The sequence below is a fragment of the Ambystoma mexicanum genome, chromosome 13, assembly GCF_040938575.1.
Source record: "Ambystoma mexicanum isolate Mex_15411 chromosome 13, UKY_AmexF1_1, whole genome shotgun sequence".
Taxonomy (NCBI): Eukaryota; Metazoa; Chordata; class Amphibia; order Caudata; family Ambystomatidae; genus Ambystoma; species Ambystoma mexicanum.
The window spans coordinates 417,642,488-417,658,966 of record NC_090938.1 but is presented as its reverse complement, the minus strand read 5'-3'; the positions used below and the strand labels follow the sequence as shown (position 1 = coordinate 417,658,966).

The following is a 16,479-nucleotide window of genomic DNA, read 5'->3' as shown; positions in this document are numbered from 1 at the left end:
TATCTCGGCTCAGGGTCCTCAACCCAACCTCCTCCTCTTGGACCGGCACTTGCCGTCCTCATAAACTTCCTTCCCACACCCGCTACTCCTTCTTCCACTCTCTCTGTTCCTCCTCCGACGACCCATGCTTCTGTACCCCTCCTCGGAAAACCTTCAAAAACTTTGACCTACTGTATCTAGTCATGCTTAAAGCTTCCTCTGCTATAAAGCACTCAGCTGACAACTGCCTTCTCATTGAAGTTCTTGACGTTGATATCCCTGCTCTTACCGAGACCTGGTTCAATGTCAGCTCAGTCACTGCTTTTGACTCGCTTCTCTCTAATGGCTATAAGATCATCTCCATGCCGTGACTTAACCGCACTGGTCGTAGGGTTGTCCTGATCTTCCCTGAGTGGGTACCTTCTTCTCTCATACCCACCAAGCCTTACTCTTCCTTCGAGAGCCGGGTTTGCAAACTGGTCATCTCTCCCACTTCTCCCTTACCATTGCCACTATCTACAAGCCACCTGGCGCTACCACCCCATTCCTCTGCAAATGGGCTAATTTCTCCTCCTCTCTCCTCCCATCCATCAATAAATTCCTTTTCCTGGGTGACTTCAACATCCACCTTGACTCCTCAATCACAGCATCCACTTTATTCTGTGACCTCTGCACCTCACTTTCCCTCTCCATTCTCCCCTCTGGTCCTACCACTCAACTGGACACACTCTTGATGCCATCATCCACACTGATCTCTTGCTTTCCTCCCCACTCACCACCCCACTATCCTGGCCAGATAATTTTCTCCTCTCCTCTCACCTGGGCCCGCTCTGCTGTCTGACTGCACCACCCCCAGCCCTGCCAACCTCATTCATGAACATTCATTTGACAAAACAAATGTCAGGCACTGCCTTTGCATCCACCTTCATCCCCCCTTCTAGCCCCACTGCAGAATTTACCTCTGAGTCTGCTCTCAGTAACCTCGATATTGTCATCACTAACACTTGACATTCTTGCTCCAGTCACGAGGACCCGCCTGAAACATGCCTCCAAGCGTAACACCTGGTACAACTCTGAACTTGCATCCCTGAAATGCAAGTGCAGAGCTATGGAACAGAAATGGCAGACCTCAGGTGCACCCTCTGACAAACTGCCCTATTGCCTGCTCCAAAGGCAATACAGACTCTCCATTCACTCCAAGAAAAGGGCTCACATCCAGGCTCAGGGGTTTACAGGTGCATCCAACAACATGGCTGAACTCTCTATAATCTGCAAGAAACTAGCCACACTTTTACAGTCTTCACCTCACCTCTTCCCTCCCAGGACCTCTGCAATGCACTGGCCACTCACTTCACAGCAAAATCTCAGTACATCCTGAGTACCCTCGCTTCTCTTGACCCCTCCTCTTACCCCACTCTCCTGCTACCTATGGCATCCCATCCCCCTCTGCCTTTCTCTCCTCCTTCTCTCTTATCACATCCGACGAGGTCACTAGAGTTGTCCGATCTATGAAGGTCTCCTCCAAACAGGTCTCCCCCTGTTCTTCCCAAATTATTAAGGACAATATTGTCTTCCTTGCCCCTGCACTTGCTGATTTCTGCAATCACTCTTTTGCTAGTGGGTCTTTCCCCCCTTCCCTCAAGTACTCTCTTGTGTGCCCCCTCCTGCAAAAACCTTCAGCATACCCGTCCTGTCTGGCTAACTACCGCCCCATCTCTATCACCTCCCTTCCTTGGGAAACTCTTGGAGAAGCTGGTCTTCCACCAACTGGCCCAGTATTCTGAGCTTGTTGGTTGCCTACACGACTATCAATCTGGATTCTGAGAATCCAGAGGCACATAAACTACTCTTCTGAACACCCATGAAGAACTGCTTGCATCTCCTGATGCTAATTCTCCTGCCATTCTCATTCTACTTGATCTCTCCTCTGAATTTCACATGGTTAACCACTGCATCCTCATTAAATGGCTGCACAATACCCTAGGTATCTTGGAGCGAGCACTGGACTTGCTGACCTCCTTCCTCAATGACCGTCCCTCCCATGTTATCTGGGGCTCTTTCTCCTCCCCCACCTCTATCTCCACCTGTGTTGTCCCCCAGGACTCTGACCTTTCTCCCTGACTCTTTAACATCTATCTTGTGCCGCTTGCACACCTAATTTCAATCTACTCTCCTTACTTCCAGTGTTATGCAGATGACACACAACTCTTCTTCAAACTTTCCTCTGATCCTCTCCTTACCTCCGACATCATTCCTGACTGCCTATCTGCCATCCAGTACTGGTGTGCCTCCAATGATCTTTGGCTCCATGCTAGCAAGACAGAGATCCTTCCCATTGGGACTCCTGTTCCCTCTTTCTTCCCCTCACTCTGGCCACCCTCTTTGGGTTCTCGACCTTCTCCTTCATCTGAAGCCAAAAACCTTGGAGTCATCTTCCACTCCTCTCTTTCCTTCCTCCCTCACATCCAGGACCATGCCAAGAAGGCCCACTTTCAACTATGCCTCCTCAGTGGTATCCTTCCTTTCCCCACTTTTCTCTAGAAGCTCAATGTCTCTAGAGCTCTAGCACTATATAGGATTGACTACTGCAATAGCCTCTTCCTTAATATACCCTCTTCCTTTCTATGTGCCCTCCAGCTAATCCAGAATAGGGCTGCAAGACTTATCCTTGGCCTTAACCCCAGGGACCGTATCTCTTCAGCCCTAAAATCTCTCCACTGGATCCTGGTTGCTACAAGGATCAAATTAAAATCCCTCTGCATCATCCATTAGGCTGTCTGCGGCTGGGACCATGCCATCTGCAACTGGCTCTCAGTAAATTCACTCCCTCCAGATCTTTACTTTCCTCCGGCACCAACTCTCTGCATGTCAAGCGATTCGCTAAACAGCGTGGTGGTGGACGATCTTTTTCCTCGGCTGGCTCCCTAATATGGAACAGCCTCCCCCTTCCTATTTGTCTTGACCTGGATCTCCTCAAATTTCATGAGCTCCTCAAGACTTTCCTTTTCACGTCCTCCTCCCCCCACCCCTCCTTTGCTAAACCCCACAGTCGCTGAGATTGTTGACCAGGGCCCTTGTGTGTCAACCTGGGTCCTGGCCTCCCACCCCCAATCGTGTTCAGCCTCTACCCACTCCCAGCACTTGCCTTAGATGCCCACTGGCCTGTGCTATCACAGGCCTGCACTTGTCAGTTTACAACTCTCGCCAAGTGATCTCTGCCAGTCACTTAACAGTTTGCAACTTACTCCCCAGCACTTCCCTCCTTGCTACTCCTAGCACTTACCCCCCCAATCTCTTTCTCTCTCTCTTGCACGCTCTGCACTTGCATGTTCTGAATGCTCACAAGCCCCAGTAGGACTGCCTCTCTCTTTCATTGTTATATTTTCCTTTCATTCCCGTGTTCCCCCCCTGTTGCCCTCTGGGCACTTTAATACACAATTTACTTGATGTATAAGCGCCTTATAAATGCACAATAAATAAATAAAACAAGCACTTATGGCCTGATATACCTATTGAAGGAAAGCGAAAGGAGAACAATTCTAACAACCTCTGCCAAAGTAAAGAGAGGGCAATTTTTAAACAAAATTACAACAACCATTGCCAAAGTAAATAATGGACAATATAGGATCAAGTGTGTAAAACAGCATTGCCTAAGCCAAAAGAAGGCAATTATACGAAAAGAGGAAATCATTTTCCTAAGAAGAGAACTGTGAATCAGAGACATTATCCACAGTTAACTGCTGTAGTAGCAGAAAACCAAAGGTGGCAGGAAAGAAGCCCCCCTTATGGAAAGCCTCAAGGAGGGGAGATATTTAGCTTGCAGTACAATTGGCAAATATACCAGTGGAACAAACAACATCAATGTGTATTGTATCCTTGTGAAAGAGGTTGTGGAAGTATTTCAGAATTCCAATGTTGGTGAAAGCCAATGACTTTATTTAAAGTTTGAATTAAACCACAACACAGAGTACTTTGTAGTAATGGTATGAGGTTTTGTCCTGGCAGGAGAGTATACCATGAAAGGGAATGTTAGTGGTAGTCCTGGCAGGTTAGTGGCCCACGAAGAAGACATTGAAGTACTGCATTGTGGTGGAAGTTTGTTGTGGAAGAAAGTGGAAAGTCCACTAATATGTTTGATGAACTCTGGTAAAACCATCCCGATGGACATATTGTTGTTTATTAAGAAGAAAGTTGAAGAAGTTGTATTTTTCCAAAGAGGAAGAGTTATATTGAAATACTTATTAGAAGTGTAAAGACAAAGACTTGTTGGCTTTACAAAAAAGAGCTGTGGAAACGTTTATTTTGGAAAGTGATGAATCTTGTTTGATTGTTAGTCAATCTAAGTGCCCAGTGAATGAGATGAAGAAACTTTGGGTTGGAACTTGGCCATTGAGAGGCATTTTGTATTGCCTTTGAAATCGAACTGCATTATTGCAAATAACATTATTGACTGTAACTTTGAGATGGACAATCCTGCTATAATCCTGGGGAAGGGGGAACCAACCCAGGTAACAAGGAATTATGATTCTACAGTTCATGCGTGGAATCGGAGTTTGAATGGCCATATGATATCTAGATGATTTTGTTGTATGTATCAGTGTGAGGGACAGATACCTTTTGCTATTAGAGTTTTTTCCTTTAGTCTTAGTTTTCTTAGTTTCATGGTCAGGGAAATCCTTGTTAGGGTAGAGCAAGCGAGGCGTTTATCACACCTATATAATTTAATAAAATGGCTTCTTGTGAAAAACCTTAATCAAATTGTCTGCCTTGCATTTCTGACCTCTCTCAATAGGTAGAAATGCCTGATTGTCGAAGATTTATTTGCCACTAAAGTCCAAAGGAAGATGCCAGGAATGTCAGGTAGCAAGTTTGGACAGCAATCATCTAGTTGGGTTTGCACTTTGAGTAGATATATGTCACATGAATTGGCGATTGATTAATCAATTATGAGGATTGAAAGTTGAAAATAGATGGGATTTGAGTTAAGTGTTGGATGAATGAATTTAATTACCCTTTCAATCATTAAGCAAACATAGCTTCTTGTGAAAAGGATTACAATTAAACAATCATGACTGGATAATTTCAGCCTGTAACAACCATGCCTGTTGTCCCAACTATTAACTCACAAATTGGAATGCAGTAAGTAATTTGATTCGATCTACAGGTTTACGTGAAGGTGCAGCAGGGATTATTTCTTGTGTAGCACCTTCCACATGGCTTGTTTAAACTCTTTGCTGCGCAGTGCATAGATCAGTGGGTTCAGAAGTGGTGTAACCACAGTATAAAGCAAGGACACCAACTTGTCCATCGGAAATGAATGTTTCCCTGGAGGTCTCAAATACATAAACATGACAGAGCCGAAGAACATAGACACCACTGTCAAGTGTGAGGCACAGGTGGAGAAGGCCTTTTTGCGCCCAGTGGCAGATGACATTCTCAGAATAGTGGATATGATATATGCGTAGGTCACCAGGATGAGCAGGAAGTTGCATAGACTCAGCACGGTTCCAAAGATGAAGAAGGTGACTTCTGTGACATAGTCATTTTGGCAAGACAGGTCCATCAGAGGACCTCTGTCACAGAGATAGTGGTTGATTATATTAGGGCCACAAAATGGCAGCTGCGATATCATAATGATGGGAGCCACGAACCAAAGGAAACCTGCCATCCAGCAAGAAAGTGCAAGAAGCAGGCAGGTCTGGCTGCTCATAAGTTTATGATAATGCAAAGGTTTGCAGATTGCCAGGAACCTATCATACCCCATTACCGTGAGGTTGAAATATTCTGTCGTACCCAGAGAGAACATGAAATAAAATTGAGCAAAACAGCCAGTAAAGGAAATGCGTTTCACATCCTGCAAAAGTCCAACCAGCAAGTTTGGCATAGTGGACGTTGTATACCAGATCTCTAGAAAAGACAGGTGGCCAAGTAAAAAGTACATTGGTTTTTGAAGTTCGGCCTCTGCCCGGATGATGAGGATTATGGCAATATTTCCAGTGAGTGTAAGAAGGTAGTTCATCAGAAACAGAAAGAAGAGTCCTCTCTGCACCCAGTATTTGCTGGAGAATCCCTGGAAGATGAAGAATGTTACGTTGCTCTGGTTAGGTAGACCTTCCATGTTTGAACTCTCTGCATTCTGAAAAAATAGAAACACATGTAAGAGAAGCTGTTGTGAATGATTCCTATTGAAAAGAACACTATGTTGTGTAATGTTGTGTTACCTGTATTTCTAGAGTGCACATACAATATCTAGGGCATCATGGTGCTATATATATTACATGACCCACTGTAGCGTCCGTGTAGTTATGGTTAGGTTGCTCATCTCATAGGAAGACCACTTTTTAGACGGCTTATAACTTCGCTCCACCTGGACGAATTTGCATCGAACTTTGCAATAAACTATATGGGCCTCTCTGAATTCTTCTGGGAAGTTGGGTGAGGTTTCGTGGAGGGGGGGCAAAGTTATAGGGGGGTCCCATCATTTTTTTTCTCCATAGACTGAATGGAGAAAAACTTTGCGCAGGCCTAGAGGGCAAACGGCTGGATGGATTTTCACCAGATGTGCAGCAGGATCGGCAGCTTGGTCCCGAAGGCGTGCTTTTGTAAATTTGGTGAAAATCCGTCTAGCACTTTCTTTAAAAACAGCAAAAATGGAGGCCTCTAAAAAATAGTGATATCTGGCTCTGCTCCGCGGTCCCATTTCCCTGTTCGCTCCGCGGTCCAAAGTCTCATTGGCCTCGAGTGTGGCATGATGTCGGCGAACATTGGACGCACCAGCTGGTTGGCTGGAGGGAAGTGTGATGTGCGTCACAATTTAGGGAAACGTTGCCATGGTGTATCAGAGGATACTGCGGTGCTGAAAGGGGCTGGAAAACATGGTTTGCAACATCTGGTGCTGGGAAGAGGGGATGAAAAGGGTGGGGGACTGAAAAGCGGGTAATATGATATATCTGTTTAGGTGCAAGAAAACGGTGGTGTGCAAGCAGTGTCCGTGAGTACTGTGTCAATTGGCGGGTAGCTCGTCAGGCGACTAGCTTCTGTAGTGACTGCAGGGAGGCTGAATTGGGGGTGGGGAGTGCATTGGAGATGATAGCAGGATATTTGGATTGGGTGTAGTGTGCTGTGTTGACTGTGGTAAGCACCTAGCGCCTTCGGTGCACTGGTGGCAAGTATGTTTCACACTGTTGGCTTGTGTGTGTCATTTGTGGCTCATGTACACATTGTTGGTTGCATGGGTGTGGTCACTGTTAGCACATCCTACAGTTTTCAGACCATGGCTGGAGGTGAAGTAGTTAATCGTTGTGTATTGTGTCTACTGGGTGAAGTGGTGCAATACTCTGTGTATAGAGGTGGCTAGGCTTTCAGTGGATGGATTATGTGTTTGGCTTCTGTCTATTAGCCAGATGACTGAGTCTTTTACTGTATTATGATGTATTGATTATCAGTATATAATACAGTAGGGGGTGAAGGGGCAATGTTTCTAAGAGTTTGTGGTTTGCTTGGAAGTCAACTAATAGTATGTAATCGTAAGTGGGTAGGGGTGCGGGAAATTGTGCTATGTGTGTGGGTATTACTAAGTGACTACATGTTTGCATGTATGGCTATATTATGCTGTGGGGTTTGGTAGGGGTGTCAGTGCCTGTGTGATGTTTGCAGGTTGTGTTAAGTGGCCACATGTTCACATGCATGGCTACATTGCGTTGTGGTGGGTGTGGCCAAGGCCTTGCCTCTTGGGTGCATGGCCAGAGGCTGTAGGCCTCTGCATGCACCCAAGAGACTAGGCCTTGGCCACACCCACCACAACGCAATGTAGCCATGCATACCAAGTCTGTCAAACTGGTGTATGGATTTCACTATTCGGTTTATGGAGTGTATTTTTTTTCCTTTGCTGGTTTCGGTAAGCACTTATAAGCCCTTGTACACCCTTTGAAATATGCATCTCTCCATGGGTGGTTACTATAACAGAATGGTTGTGGAGCACATTTTAGACTTTGTAGAGCGAAATATGCTGCACTTTATTGCGCGTGTTGGCCTTTATGGAGAGATATGGCACCATTTGCATTTGGCGTGGTTTGCCCCTGATGAAGGCAATGCAGTAAGATACTGTGATATCCAATGCGTTCTTTAACATCACAATTTTCAAATATGGATAATGCACACAACTGACCACATATAATTGAAGGTGTATTTCACATACATGTTTATACAATGGTTGCCTTCTAGACATGGTCTGAAAAGAAAACATATCCCAGTCACAATCATATCATCTTGCGGTACACAATTGTTAACAGAAATATGTTTACGCAAATCAGTATGCTGTTATTGTTTTACCCCCCCCCCCATCCACCATGGAAGGTACAGCAGTACTGGCCACAGTGATGGTGGAGAAAAATTTAAACTTTACTGTGCAAATTATACTTTGAATTTCCAGGCACCATATTCCACTGTCCCTTCCATTCACTCTAAGTGCATGTTTCTTATGGGACAACAGTCCCTGCTAATATCCCTCTCTGGCCCTTATTGATGCTCATCTGCTGCCTTTGCAGTCCTCTGTTTACACGAAGGAACAATTGCCGCACATTCTCAGAGAGCTACTGCACTGCCTCATGGACACTTTCCACTGAAAGAGTGGAAAGGCCATGATGTCGTCCCTACCTTTGAGACATCACTTGCAAATATTTTTTGAAAGTATGGCAGTGTAAAAAGGTAATGAGGTGATAACACTTCTGCATACACAAAAGGAAGAGACAGCCGCAATGGTTCCTGCTGGGAACATGGGACAGTTGGTGTACCCCACGCCCCTCAGGCTCAGGGCTCCTTTCAAGTGCAAGAGTGGAAAGGCCCTGATGCTGTACTGACAGAGAGCACTGGTCCGGAGTTCTGAACATACAGTATGTACAGAAAAGCTCGGACAGGCAGCTCTGAGATGCACAGCATGTTTGTGGCCAGAGCTACTATCGGAGTCTCCACCTTTCGGATCGCCAGATGTTTTGGACTACACATTCCACTATCCCTTTGTATTGAGAGTGACAGCTAGGGTATATGGATGTTGGAGTCCAAAAGAGCTGCAGCACCAAATGCTGCACACTTGCACAGCATTGTATTCTAATTTTAAGAAATTGATTTACCAGACAGAATGATTGTTACTGTGCCCTGGAGCTGGGAAGCGTTGCATTACAAAATTGATAAAAAAACACATAGTAAAGCATGCTTTGTTGGTTTGCCGTTGTTATTTTACTTTTGTGGTCTATGTTTTTTTAAAGGGAAACAAAATATGTGCACTGTAATGTCGCCCTCATGTACAAACACTTACCTGATGAGCAACTGACCAGGACAGAGCATGGGAAAAGTGTCACAGAAAACGTCACAATAGTGAGAGTGACAGTGTATAAACAATACAACACACTAAGGGTCTGAATCATGGAAAATGTGCACAGTTGAATGTTAGTGCATGTGGTTATGTTTGCTGTACTGAGCGACTTTGTACTGAGTTTACACTGCAAAAATACACTTTTCACAATTCCATGAATCAGGGTTCGTGTCGGTAGTGGAAAGTCATTTTTAAGCAGTGCTAAATTGCTTTGAACCATGCAAAATGTCAAGGAATCGGCCTCAAAGTTCTGATAAAAAAGTTAGAGGATTTGAAAGAAAAGTACTGTCTGACATTACGTAACCAGGTTCCTGGAATGTTTTTACACTTGTTAAAAAAAATGTGTGTATGTGGTACTATTGTTCTATCGCTTTCCATGTCTGAATCCAAATGTACTTTTCCAATGTATTTTAGAGCGCTCTGTTATGTAAACAAATTTGTCCCAAAACATAAGCTTTCCTACTTCACTTTTCCACGTTTTGGGGGGTACTGCAAAATTAAACGGTGGCAGTGGTATCTACCATTTGTATTCTACCACGGACTGTGAAAATAGCCTCGGTACTGTTAGAGGCTATGGTGGTAGCCTCAAACTCTAATCCGCTGGAATCCTTTTATTTTTATTTGGTTCCGGTCGGGTTTATTTGCCATTTCTTTTTGTAAAGGCCTTTCTCGTGAAGAAGCCCTCCTTAGGCACCTGAATGTCTGGGTGGACAGGATGTGAGGGAGGGGTTTGAGGCCCCCTGCACAGGGTCTCCTTGGAGACCCAAGTCGCACTCTAGTTTGATTGGCTAGGTGGCTGTCCGGCAAAGACATCCACCCTGCTGTGTGAATGACAGCCAGGCTGGAATGAATGGGGGAAAACTGTATAAAAGCAGGTCTCTGGGACTTCGAAAGCAGAGTCGCCACTGGAACAAGAGAACCAACGAGGAGCTGAAAGAAGAGGACTGCTGCAACTACTGGACATCCCGGTGAAGCCCTGCTGCAGGTCCGAATCGCCCGAAACTCTGATGAAAGAGAAGATCTACAAGGAATTTTCTTCCCTTGAGCTTGGTGGGACCAACCAGCTCGCCAAACACCAAACGCCGCCTCCCTCTCCTGGTCAAATTTGCTGTGCATCGCTGCAGTGAACCGGATAGCCAGGAGGAAAGGAACCTGTTTGGGTTTCAAGGAGCGCCCCTTTTATTTGACGTTTTGCTCCGCTGCTGGCTTCTTCCCTGGGCAGTGCAGAACCCTCCAGACGTTCTCCTTCTCGTCACCTCGACTGAAGCTTCAGGAACCATGAGCCTGCAGGAACTGTCAGGAACAACTGCCTCAGCTACAGCATTCTTCTCCATTTAAGGTACTGTGCAAATCCGGTTGTTCTTTCCGTCCGACCGCAGTGAACGTGCTTGAAATCTTTCGCCCATCCGAAGGCTTTTACTTCTCTTCTCCTTTGAATAACTTTGATCATGACTCCTGACCGTAAACTACGATGCCAATAGCGGCATCGTAGGTAACGCTGCTGCTAACTGCGCTAAGGGTGCGCGCACGCGACCGCCCACACCGTACTTAGCGCCATGGCGGAAAGGCACGCAAATGCCGACCCAAGCGGACATGCACCTAACGCCATCACCGAGGCCGCAAAGTACCTTACCGCCATGGTGCAAATAACGCCATCGCGAACCAACCGTAAAGGGCCAATTCAAGTGAATGCAGCTGCCACAGGTGCACAGAAACAGCACAGGTGAAGGCAATACAGACTCAGGGGAGTACAAAAAGAGCACACCCCACCCCTACCCACACCCAGTCACACTCCACAATGATGCCAATACGACTAGCAATGTTGGGGCTGGAGGACCTGATAGCAATGCATGTGCTACTACAACAGCAACAACAACAACAACAACAGGCAGCACAGAGGAGACGCAGGAGGAGAAGGAGGGCAAGGCAGGCCCAGCAAGCCCCACCAGCACAGCCAGTGCCACCACGCAGGCAGCCCCCAATCCCACGCATCAGAGCCAATCCAAACAACCTCACAGCTGAGCAGATCCACACCCTGTACCGTTTGGACCGGGACACCATCACCGCCATCGTAGACATGATACACGACGACATCGTCAGCATGATAGAAAGTCCAACCGCCATCCCCCCCCTACTGAAGGTAGTGGCTGTACTCCACTTCCTGGCCACAGGCACCTACCAGCACACAGTGGGGCACCTGCATGGCATTTCACAACCATTATTCTCACGAACACTCATCCAAGTGCTCGATGCCCTCCTCAAGCACACAGACGACCACATCTCATTACCACGGACTGCCCAGGAGATTGCAAACACCAAAGTGGGTTTCCATGCACTAGCCAGCATACCCGGTTGCATTGGTGCCATCGACTGCACCCATGTGGAATTGGTGGTTCCACGTGCCATGGAGGTACCGTACCGCAACCGGAAACAGTTCCACTCTATCAACGTGCAAATGGTCTGTGACTCCAACAAGATCATCACACATTGTTGTGCCCGATTCCCCGGATCAACCCATGATTCCATGATCCTGAGGAACTCCACAATACCACGCTACATGGAGCGACATGCAGGCCCAAGATCCTGGCTACTCGGTGAGTGCTATGTCATGGAAGTGGGCATGGGAATGACGTACCAGTGCATACTCCACCTGGCAGAAAGGGGGGGGGGGATGAGGCATACTCCACCTGGCAGAAAGGGGGGGGGGATGATGCATACTCCACCTGGCAGAAAGGGGGGGGGGGATGATGCATACTCCACCTGGCAGAAAGGGGGGGGGGGTGATGCATACTCCACCTGGCAGAAAGGGGGGGGGGGATGATGCATACTCCACCTGGCAGAAAGGGGGGGGGGGATGATGCATACTCCACTGGCCTGTGAGTAACACAGAGAACGGATACAGAGGAAGGGCACTCACAATGCACAAAACCCCTCTGCATACATAGGGTGATGGCATGCAAAACAGGCCATGGCAGCAATGAGCATATACTGGTTGCATAGTGTGAATCAATTAGTGCATGTAGAAGTGAGCCAAGGTAACAGTTCCATGCCAGCCATGGTGGAACATCATGTTCCTGATCAGACAACATGACTGACACATACATTCTCGCCTACATACAGGTGATGCAGCCTACCCCCTGAAGAGGTGGCTCCTCACGCCAGTCCGGAACCCGCAGAACCAGCACGAGGAGGACTTCAACCGTGCACATACACGTACTCGTGTGGTCATAGAGCAGACATTCGGCCTCCTGAAGGCACGGTTCCGAAGCCTCAGCAGGTCTGGTGGGGCACTCCTGTATGGCCATGAGAAGGTTGCAAAGATTGTCATGGCATGTGTCGTGCTGCACAATATGTGCGTCAGACGGAATGTGCCCCTGCCCCCTGACGCAGAACTGCAACCACCTGACGATGAGGATGAGGATGAGGAGGGTGCAGATGGGGCGCCACCACATGGAGGAGGCGATGTACAGGAGGGGCGTGCCATGCGCCAAAGTATCATCAACCACTGCTTCTAGCACACACGGCTGGTGTTCATCGCATGGAGACTGCACTTGGGGCACTGTGTGTCTCTGGGGCATGCACACTGTGGACTGTACACCAATAAAGCACACATACGCAATGAAAATGTCCACACATTTCCTTTTTTTGAAAGAAAAAAGTGTATTGGAACCATGAACTGTCGTGTCACACCCCCTCCCCCCTCCCCCCTGCACACCCCAACACACCCCCTCCCACCTCCCACCTCCCCCCTGCACACCCCAACACACCCCCTCCCACCTCCCACCTCCCCCCTGCACACCCCAACACACCCCCTCCCACCTCCCCCCTCCCCCCTGCACACCCCAACACACCCCAAGTAGCTGTCAACAGATGCCTGTGACAGTGTCCACAGGCCGTCACAAGCCCCCTCTCCCGGCACCCGGGGCACCCCTGGCTGTGGAGCGCAGGTTGCGTCCGGAACGGCGCACGGGGCTGCTCTGCGCAGAACTGGCAGTGGAGGATGTCCCTGGCTGCTCCTGTGCATGCACGTCCTGTCGTGTGTGGGTGAGGCCAATGACCGCACGACGCAAGGCCGCAAGTTCTGCACAGATGTCCCTGGACATGGCCTGCATGGCATCCCTGAGGGTGGCTGTGCTCTGCGCCACTTCCGCCCTTAGTGTCTCCGTGGCCTGTTCAATGCTACACCTAGCCCCCACACATTCCGCTGCATGCTCATCCAGCATTGCGGACAGTTGATGCTGCCGTTGAGTGATGTCCTCGAGGGACGGCTGGCCGTGCTGGCCCATGGCCAGTGCAGGTGGAGTGATGGAGGGGCTGGTCCCCTCCTGTGGAGTGTGGACAGGGCATGGGGTGGAAGGCCACTCCTCTGCCTCAGTGTGCCCCTGTGTGTCGCCCTCATGGGGGCTGGCGTCTGAGAAACAGGGGGAATGTAGTTGGTCAGTGGGGCTTCTGACCTCCTGCTCCATGTCCGAGTCAGAACATGCAGCTGTTGCAGCTGTCTCCCCGATGTTGCTGCTGGCCGCTGACCCCCTGCCTTCTGTGGCAGGCAATGTCGGTGGAGGTGGAGCAGCAGCTGCTGGCCTGCTGCCAACAGGGGTGCTTGCCGGTGGGACCTCCGGTATGCCTGCAGTGGGACCTGCTTGTCGTGGGGTCTGCCTCACTGCAGCTGAGGTTGAGGGTGCAGGGAGGTTGTTGGTGGACTTCGCCCTCTTCGGCGCAGGGGTCTCCTGGTCCTCTGGGTGTGATTCTGTGCCTGTGGTGGAGCAAAGGTGGGAGGGCGTTATTGATGGGTATACGGACTTTTGAATGACAATGGTTGACATCATTTTGGCCAGTGGATGAGGCAGATTTCAGGCAGTGCCATGCAGGTTGTCTCCTTTTGGTGTGGCATGTGGATGCAGGTATGCGGGTGCCAGCAGTGTATGCAGGGTGGTGCTCGCATGTGGCTATGGGCAGTATTGATTTGTGTTGCATTTACACTCTAGGGCAACCTTGTGCTACACATGATTGGACTGCTGTGTCTTGTATGAGGCACCTACCTTCATCGCCTGATGTCGGGGCTCCCCTTTCCATCCCTCCAACGCCTTCGATGGATTCCATGCCGATGGTGGCAGCACAGATCTCCTCCCACGGTTGGAGTTTCAGGGGGGATTCTGACCCTCCACCGGTTCCCTGGGCAAGGTTGCGGTTTGCCGAGATGATGGCTCTGACCCGTATGCGCAGGTCATCCCAGCGTTTCCGGCACTGCTGTGGGGTGCGGGGTACGGTCCCCACCGCGCTGACGCGCTCAGCCACCAGGGCCCAGATGGCCTTCTTCTTCCCGATTGCTGTCCGGCTCATTTCAGGGGAGAAAACAACACCTGCGTTGTCCTGCAGGGTCTCCGCTAGCATGCAGAGTTCCTCCCTGCTGAATCGCTCCTGGCGCAGGCGGTCACAGGCCTTTTTCACGCATTTCGGCATTTTCGGGAACTTGGGTGGGTGGGTGTTTTGTCGGGACAGGTGTCAGGGTTGGGTCTGGTGTTGTTTGGTAGGATGGCGATGGATTGTGTTTTTAAAGATGGCCGACAGGCTGCTTCCCGTTCCGGCGCGATGACGCTATTTCCGGTTTGGCCTTTTACGGCCACCGTAAATTACGGTGGCCGTAAATTACGCTGGCCGTAAATTACGCTGGCCGCTACTTACGCTGGCGGATGGGCACCTTGCTCGCTTAGCGATGGCGGTAGGGGCCTTTTCCGCCATGGCGTTATTTGCATTACCGCCATGGCGTAATGCTCGTGCGCGATGGGTCGTGATGTGGCGCTCTTTACGCCATCGTCCCACGGCGTAAACGCTCATTACGCCATGGCGTTAATGACGGGCGCTTACCGCCAGGGTCGTAATGAGGCTTTCTCCCTTTTTAAATTGCTGCAGTGCCATTTTGCTCACACTTCATTTTGAGCTTAACCTGTCCAGAATTGATTGGGGGCTATTGTAGTATATCAAAATTGTGATTTTCTGCTGCTTTATAATAGTGAACTGTTTTATAACTGATGGTGTAAATAAATGTATATTCTTTTACTCAGAAACCATGAATCAGTCTTTGTTTAAACCATAGCAATTGTTGTCTGTTGTGTAACCTCTTGCACTGCTCACTTTACTCTTGAGATAAGTCTAGCTGCTCAGCCATCGCTACCACTTTACTGTGAAGTACAGGCTTGTCCCAAAGGTGAATGTGTACTTACACTTGTAGTCTTAAATGTGTGTGGTGCTCCCAAAGGGTACTGCATATGATTCTGCCAAACAGGCACTTTAACGCAGCATGACCAATGCTGTTACAAACCCCTGTAAAGTGTACGCAGACAAACTCTACGGTCTGGTAACTTCATAATTATGCATAGTGACCTGTGTCCTACTACATTGTAATCCCACTAGACATGTACGGTAAAGTTAGACTTGCATAACTTCTGCAAATTCCATGTTTATACTGTCTAGATGGGTAATTGCTCTGTACGGCATATTGTTATGTTATTTTGCATTTATATAGCGCCTTATGTACCATTGGTATGATCTCAAGGCGCTGGTAGGTTGAACGCCCTCGGGAAACGAAGTTCTAGTCAGTAGAGGGAGAGAGGGAGAGTCGTACGGTGCATGTGAGCACCGGACATGTGTGCAGCAGGTGTGGCATTCGTGTGATAGCTGCTTTTTAGCGGTAGGTGTGGTGATTGGGAGATCTGGAATATGTGTTCGTTCTGGGAGGTTGTTATCCAGACCGATTCTGGCTGTGTTAGGCCTGAGGAGAACGCCTAGGCTGGGGGGGGTGTAACCAGCTGTGTTTTAGTTAGGATGATGTGGAGTATGAGGCAAGTGATGGTATGAGAACAGCTATACCGAATGGTGTCATAGTATCGCTGTGTTCTAGTTGAGTGGTGGTGTAAAGAACAGAGTAAGCGTGGAGATGTGATATGGTGGTTTACCTTAGGTGCTTGAGACCGAGCACACTCGAATAGTTCTATGCACTCAACCGTTCCCTGTACCCCATCCATTCCAGGCACTCCAAGCTGTTAGCACCATGGCTACCTCCCATACCAGGTCCGGGTCCTGTCTGGCTGGATGGGCGCATTCCGGGTCATTCTGACCCTGGAGGACCCGGT

At 48.7% G+C, this 16,479-nt stretch overlaps 1 protein-coding gene across 1 annotated transcript; it reads right to left on the bottom strand.

Moving 5' to 3' along the window:
* Nucleotides 1-5,167: 5,167 nt before the first annotated feature.
* LOC138520397 (olfactory receptor 11H6-like) lies at nucleotides 5,168-15,515 on the bottom strand. Its single transcript, XM_069632800.1, has 3 exons — nucleotides 15,487-15,515; nucleotides 7,087-7,138; nucleotides 5,168-6,070 (listed from the first exon to the last, which is right to left on the bottom strand). Exons 1-3 carry the CDS (start codon nucleotides 15,513-15,515, stop codon nucleotides 5,168-5,170), a joined length of 984 nt encoding a protein of 327 aa, XP_069488901.1.
* Between the last annotated feature and the right edge of the window lie 964 nt (nucleotides 15,516-16,479).